Here is a 7761-nt window from a genome sequence, read left to right as displayed (position 1 = left end):
GGGAAGGCCCGGCGTGGGGGTGAGAGGACTGGGCCTGTGAATAGGAGCTGCGCCAGAGGAGGAGGCGGGGCCCCCGCGGGGGAGGGGAAGGCCCGGGGTGGGGGTGAGAGTAACTGGGCCTGTGATTAGGAGCTGCGCCAGAGGAAGCGGGGCCGGGCAGGTGGAAAGCGCGGGCTTTTTTCCCGGGCTGAAGGCTGGAAGGGGCAGGGCCAGAGCGGGGAAGCACAGGCTTTTTCCCGCGCTTGGGATGAAGGGGGAGGCGGGGACCCTGTGGGTGGGCAACGGAGGGGGAGGGGGACATCCCACAAGGGGAGGAGTAGGAGGGGCGGGAGCGGTCGGGGTCAGCAAGAGTCGAGTGACTTGCGGGAGTGCAATGGGGGAGGGAGCAATGCAGCTAGGAGGGGTCCTAACTGGGGGGGGGGGGGGGGGGGGGGGAGAGGGTGGAGGGGAACCGGGTTGCTGCTGGTATGGTCAAGGGGGAGATGGAGCTAGTAGAGGGGGTCGGGACGGGGGTCTGCCGCCGTGGGGAACGGGCCGGGTGTGGCTGGCCGCGGAAGGGTTATGGCTAGTCGGCGGGGGAGGGCAGCCCCCTGGTCCAACTGATAACCTGGAACGTAAGGGGACTGAACGGGCCGATTAAGCGGGCCCGGGTGTTCGCGCACATGAAGGGGCTGAAGGCGGATGTGATCATGTTCCAGGAGACGCACCTGAAGGTGGGGAACCAGGTAAGAATCAGGAAGGGGTGGGTAGGCCAGGTGTTCCATTCAGGGCTAGATGCAAAAAATTGGGGGGTGGCGATTCTGGTGGGAAAGAGGGTTTCGTTCGAGGCGTCGAGCATTGTGGCAGATAATGGCGGTAGGTACGTAATGGTAAGTTGCAAGGGGAGAGAGTGGTGCTGGTTAATGTTTACGCCCCGAACTGGGACGATGCTGGTTTTATGCGGCGCATGCTAGGCCGAATCCCGGACCTGGAAGTGGGGGGCCTAATAATGGGGGGGGAAGGCTTCAACCTTCCGTGTTGGATCCAACACTGGATCGCTCCAGATCCAGGACAGGCAGGAAACCGGTGCCAGCTAGAGTACTGAGGGGGTTTATGGACCAGATGGGAGGGGCAGATCCTTGGAGATTTGCAAGGCCGAGGGCTAGGGAATTCTCATTCTTCTCACATGTCCATAAGGCCTATTCCCGGATCGATTTCTTCGTTATGAGTCGGGCGCTGATCACGAGGGTAGGGGATACAGAGTACTAGGCGATAGCCATTTCAGATGATGCCCCGCATTGGGTAGACTTGGAGCTGGGGGAGAGATCAGCGCCCGCTGTGGCGCTTAGATGTGGGACTGTTCGCAGATGAGGTGAGCGAGCGGGTTCGCGGCAGCATAGAGAGATACCTAGAGGCTAAGGGCAACGGGGAGGTTCGAGTGGGGACGGTCTGGGAGGCGCTGGTCAGGGGAGAGCTAATCTCCATTAGGGCCCATGAGGAGAGGACAGAGCAGAGGGAGGTAGAGGCTGGTTGGGGAGATGGTGAGGGTGGACAGGAGGAGGGACTGTTGAGGGAGAGGCGTAGCCTCCAGGCCGAATTCCACCTGTTGACCACCAGGAATGCGGAGGCGCAGTGAAGGCCCAAGGGGTGATCTATGAGTATCGGGAAAAGGCAAGACGGATGCTGGCGCATCAGCTTCGGAAGCGGGATGCAGCTAGGTAGATTGGGGGAGTTACGGACAGGAGAGGGGAGTGAAGGACAGATGGGGGAGTGTGGCGCGAAGTGGGGTTGACATCAATGGGATCTTCAGAGATTTTTAGGAGGAACTGTATCGGTCCGAGCCCCCACAGGAGGGAGGAATGGGCCGCTTTCTGGACCAAATGAGGTTCCCGAAGGTGGCGGAGGGACTGGTGGTGGGTTTGGGGCTCAGATTGGGCTGGAGGAGCTGGCCAAAAGGATAGTGAGCATGCCGAGGGGGGGGGGGGGGGGGGGGGGGATGAGGCACCGGGGCCGGATGGTTTCCCAGCCGAATTTTACAAAAAGTATGTGGATTTGCTGGGCCCGTTGTTGGTTAGGACCTTCAATGAGGCAAGTTTGCCAGTCCGGGAATTAGACAGGACAGCAATGGATGGTATACTGGGATGAAATGTGTGAAGCTAAAACTGAAAATGGGAAGAGAAACGGAAAGTGTCGGATCTGTCAGAATCAATTATACAAGTCAGCCGATGAGTTGAGATGGTTTGGGCAAATGGGACCTACTGCACATTACACATACCAAATAGGTCAAGGCACAATCACAGAATTTTCACAGTTCGAGTCCATTCAGCCCATCGTTTTGACCAGTAATTCACCGGTTAACAATTCTCCTGTTACCTCTGCAATTCTTCCTTTTCAGCTAGCGGTCTAATTTGCTATTGAATGTATCAATTGAATTTTCCTCCAGGATACTCTCAGGAACTGAGTGCACTTGAGCTTAACCACCAGTTGTGTGTGGGGGGAAAGCTTTTTTCTAGCACTGATACGTCTTTTGTCAATTATTTTAAATCTGTGCTGTATACTTTTTGACCACAGTGGAATTAACGTAATGTGTGTTTAACTTTTTTTTTGTTGCCTTGGGAACCAAGTGGTGCATTTTTGATCCCTATCAATTACAACTACTAACCCTAATACTTGAATTTTAGAAGATCTTTTGCACTTTGAAACACATGCATCTTCTCACAAAATTTGCACTGGAGGCCTAATGTTGATGGAGAACTCTACATTTTTTGAGTTATCTTGACACTAGCCTCTTCCTTGGAGAATCTTGTGGAGTGTAGTGTAAGATTCTGGAGGCTGATTGCACAACCTGCTTTATTGAACACTCTGCTCCTTTTGTGGGTGACAAGACCTGGAGTGCGACTTGAATTAAGGGTTGAGAGACAGGAGTGGCTATTCAACTAACCACTTCATCACCCTACCATTCCAGAGCAAAATGGAAACGGTCAGATCTTTGTACAGGAATAGCTTCTGTAAAGTTCAATTCTCCTTTGAATATAAGCATACATTGAAAAATAAGGGGAAGGTTGCAGATAGTGTTTTTACAAAATATAATGGGACAACTGCAAAAATGGTCTCGAACCCAAACTGTAAATTTGACATATTCAACGTTTTAAATTCCAGGTTTTGTTATATCCAATTTCAGTTATCCAAACTGTGTGGTCTGATAGGCACCCTGACGCAAGCTTAAAAATACCCGTTTAATTTCCAATTCTTTCCCCTCTACAGAAATGCCCAGATAAAACTGAACTCCATTGAAAGCATCATCTTACACAGAGCAAGCCTGGGATTTAATCCTCCATCTCTGCAATGTTTACTGGTCTCGGGCAGCTGAGCAGCACAGCCAGACTGCACTCCGCTGAAGTGGCAAGAAATTTGTTTAGCACTGCTGCCCCACAGCACTGATGATCCAGGTTTGATCCAAAGATGTGCAGGGTAGGTGGATTGGCCACAATAAATTGTCGCTTAATTGGAAAAAAAGAATTGGGTACTCTAAATTTTAAAAGAGGCAAGGAATTATGGTTCCTGCAGTCCAGAAACTACACTTGGGAACAGAGTATGATGACTGTGCCCTATCAATCGCTGCCCAACTTGCATAGGAATGCTGTGGAGCCAGAGAAATGTAGGCATGGTAAATTGGGGGGGGTTTACTATTATTAGTAATAATAATTTTTTTTTATTGTCACAAGTAGGCTTACATTAACACTGCAATGAAGTTACTGTGAAAAGCCCCGAGTCACCACATTCCAGCACCTGTTCGGATACACAGAGGGAGAATTCAGAGGAATGTCCAAATTACCCAACAGCACGCTTTTTGGGACTTGTGTGAGGAAATCAGAGCACCCGAGGAAACCCACGCAGACATGGCGGGGGAGGGGGGGTGCAGACTCCACACAGACAGTGACCCAAGCCGGGAATTGAGCCTGGGAACCTGGCGCTGTGAAGCAACAGTGTTAACCACCGTGCCATCCACATAAAGGATATGATAGATACTGAAAATTCCAACTCCCTAAAAATGTTACCTATGAAATAGCTACCATGGAAACGATTGAATTACTAGCTCTTTTAATGATGTTTTCCAAAAATGTCTAACCAAACCACCCAGAGTCGTCGTTTAAAACACAAGTACAGATTTTAAAGTACTGCTTTTTTTCAAAATAAAGAGCACGTATTGTTTTTAGAGACAATCTACACAAGAAAAAAGTTACAAAAAATATTTGCAGAGGCCAAGCATACACAGGTTTGTTAATTATACACATATGGTTACAGGTGTACTTGCAAAAGTTCTTCTGGAAATATACACAAGGCTTTCTGTAAATGTACATCATGAATGTAGTGTTACATTTCTATATTCAAACCAAGAAAATTGACAGTATCATACATTCACTTACAAGTAGACAAAAAATGCAAAATACAGGTATCTTCTGTACAAAAAGGGTAGTCCACGCTTACAAGATGAACAGGAAGTTTCATTTCTATGGTAACTAGGGAGTCTGTTGCTATGCACAATTTGTTCTACTGTCACAACAAAAAAAACATTACAATATTTGTAAAAGTTCTATGTGAACAGAATATTAATTTTCCACAACATTTATAAAGGAGAGAGACTACTGTTCCATCGAGTGACAGGTTAAAAAGAAAGCAAGTGTTTTACATTCCCTAAGCTGTATAAAGATAGAACATTTTCCTTCAAAAATTTACTTCTGATTGAAATTTACATTGTACAATACTATATGCTAACGACAAAAGGAAAAAATGTGAATATACACTGAAATGCACATTTTGTCTTATTTTTGTTTTTCAAAGGGTTAAAGTTGGTTCAAACTTTCCACATTTACATTATAGAGGTTTACAAATGTACAATTGTACAGTCAAATTATGCTTCACTACTAGGGTACATTTTAGTTACAGATAGACATCAAATTGCCAAAAAAGGAAAAAAACTACAAATATATATGCAAAGTCTACAACAATTATACACTACATATTTATAAGCATGACCAAACGTTTGGTTGGATTTCATTTTTTCATCTTCCTCATGCTGAACATCTGCAAACAATTCAGCCACCTTGGCGTGTTCGCTTTCCGTTTTTAAAAAAAGTTTTTATTTCTCTGCGCACCTACTGGTTGAGGGAATAGGAGGCAAGCAGCGCATCCTTGTACGCCAAGGTTCTGCAAGGGTGCGCACAAACAGAAATTCCGTTCCATGGTTAAGTTCAACATGAAAGAGGACCAAACAGCACATCTTGAATTCAAAAGGTCAGAAGGCAGGGAAGCTAGGGGATGGGGCACTCATGCAAATCATAAAAACAGAGCAGGTATTCAAATTTAAAAACACCTACGGGCATAAGGGAAATTATGAAAAAAAAGACACTTGAAGTGCCCATTTAATTAATTATTCTTTTCAAAATAACTTCATTTTAAAGTTACTTGTTATATCTTTGAAAACCTGTGTAATTGATTTAAATATAAATTTGCCAAATATTGCCAAGAAAAGCTCATGTCCATAATGAAAAAGATAATTACAAGTATTTTTCAATTGCTTGCATATCTTACTGTCACAGCAGGAGTATATAGCTGAATCTGCACGGATCAAAGCCAGATCTCAACAAAAACACCCTGAACTTTTCTCCTTTTTGTACACTTAAATGGGGGTGACAAAAATATCACAATTTTGGTGTATCACATGTATTTTTTTTATCTTAAACCTTATGTACAACTATTTCTATACATCACTGAGACACGGTAGAAAAGCAGGGCAGTGATCATTTCTAAAAAAATTAACCAAAAAGAGTGTGAACATCTCCTGGAAAAAATAGGACTTTGGGAATTGCTAAGCATCATATATATATATACATACATAACAGGCTTAAAATAAAATTTATAAATGCTTTCACCGAAGAAACTAAATTGGTTTGCTTTTGCTAGCGTGTTATGGCAACCTAAAACCAAGGTGTTTTTTTTAAGTTAAGAGCCTGCAGGGGTAGAGGATTAGGCTGCTGGTTGTTACGTCAATCACGTTTTAGTCCCCCAAGAAAGGAAAGGAGGGAGGAGTTAATCTGCTTAAGAAATTCACATTTACAGCATTCCATTTGGTGGCCCACCGATTGGGCCCAGGTCCACTCCGTTCTTCATGTAATATTTTTCAAGTTTGGCCAAGATGTGCTTTCCGTAGGTATATTTGCGAAGAGTTGCAATGTGAGGTCTGATCTGGAAAGAGAATTTGAACAGCAAATTACTAATGCCATTGAATAAAAAGTTCCCTCTCGAAGTGCAGGCGCCATTGACTGGCCCGAGTTAAAACCTGTCAGTTATGAAACATCTTGTTTAGGGCTCAACTCTCGTCAACCAACATTACTACCTCGTTGTGACAACTTTCAGCCACACAAAGTGGTGTATGTTTACAGCAATTTACATTCAAAATGTTCAGTCATCACAGTGCAGTCGCAGGATATGGGGGCGGGTTTAAATTCCCGCACCAGGTGAAGTGATTCATAAAGGCCCCGCCCTCTCACTCCTGCCCAAGGTGTGGTGACCCTCAGGTTAAATCATGACAAGTCAGCTCTATCTCAAAGTGGAGAGCAGCCTAGGGTCCTCTGGATCTGTGGCGACATTTACAGTCGCAATTGCAAAAATAATGCCCCAAATTTTCAAATTACTTTCTTTGTTAAATACAATATATAATGGAATATCTATCTTAAATATTTTGGCTAAACTAAAGGAAACAGAGCGTTGCAAAATATGCCTATATCTTAATTAGTTGAAATTATAGCCAACATTTCTGCTGCATTTTGCTACCTCCCCTAGTGGTTAAAGTTGCTGAGCCACAATGACATGGAAGCCCTTGAGATAGCTGATCTCAACTAAGATTGCAGTATACGTTACTGCAACTGGCCTGAGGGAGGGCAAGGCAGAGCATTACGTGGACAAGGATCCTTCTTCCCTGGTTGCCAATTGTGGACGGCTACGGGATCAGTTGCTTACACCTGAAAAATAGATTGCTTGGACAAGGTAACAGAGGATGACTCAATACTGTATCTATCAGCATAATAGCTAATCTCATGAAATACAGATTAATCCATGAACACAAATTAATAGCCACTGGTTCATACGCAGGGACAATTTACAGTAAAATTTCAAACAGTCGCTGGGTAGTACACAAATTTAATATCGCTGAAAAACAGTAAATGGCAAGTCGCTTCCGCTGATTGCAATAGGCAGGTTACTGACCGTACTAAACCAACCGTACTAAACCAACCATGCTTGCAAAACTCAGAAAATAGCGTTAGATTTGATTCCATGATCAAGGAGCTCTTGCTGAACAATCCAGAGTGTGCTAAGAATTACATTAATAAAAATTTATGATCAGTTGGGTTTGCATGCTTGCTGGAAGCTGCATATATTCATATACAAGGACCTTCTCTCTGCAGGAAAAATAAATATGTCCAGATTATCATAGAATCTACAGTGCAGGAGGAGGCCACTTGGCCCATCGAGTCTGCATCGCCTCCTGGAGAGAGCACCCTACCCGAGGTCAACATCTCCACCCTATCCCCATAACCCAGTAACCCCACCCAACACTAAGGGCAATTTTGGACACTAAGGGCAATTTATCGTGGCCAATCCACCTAACCTGCACATCTTTGAACTGTGGGAGGAAACCGGAGCACCCGGAGGAAACCCACGCACACACGGGGAGGATGTGCAGACTCTGCACAGACAGTGACCCAAGCCGGAATCGAACCT

At 45.3% G+C, this 7761-nt stretch overlaps 1 protein-coding gene across 1 annotated transcript in view; it reads right to left on the bottom strand.

The window, feature by feature from the left end:
- Positions 1–4063: 4063 nt before the first annotated feature.
- The window catches only part of LOC119965281 (pumilio homolog 1-like), a 195433-nt gene continuing 191735 nt past the window's right edge, over positions 4064–7761 (bottom strand). Inside the window, 1 exon segment of the mRNA XM_038795805.1 lies at positions 4064–6225. Within this exon segment, the coding sequence (XP_038651733.1) occupies positions 6094–6225 (132 nt within the window). The 3' untranslated portion in view covers positions 4064–6093.

Source organism: Scyliorhinus canicula, chromosome 1 (genome assembly GCF_902713615.1).
Source record: "Scyliorhinus canicula chromosome 1, sScyCan1.1, whole genome shotgun sequence".
Taxonomy (NCBI): domain Eukaryota; kingdom Metazoa; phylum Chordata; class Chondrichthyes; order Carcharhiniformes; family Scyliorhinidae; genus Scyliorhinus; species Scyliorhinus canicula.
Note: the sequence above shows the minus strand (reverse complement) of the source record. Positions and strands in the feature narration are given on the sequence as shown.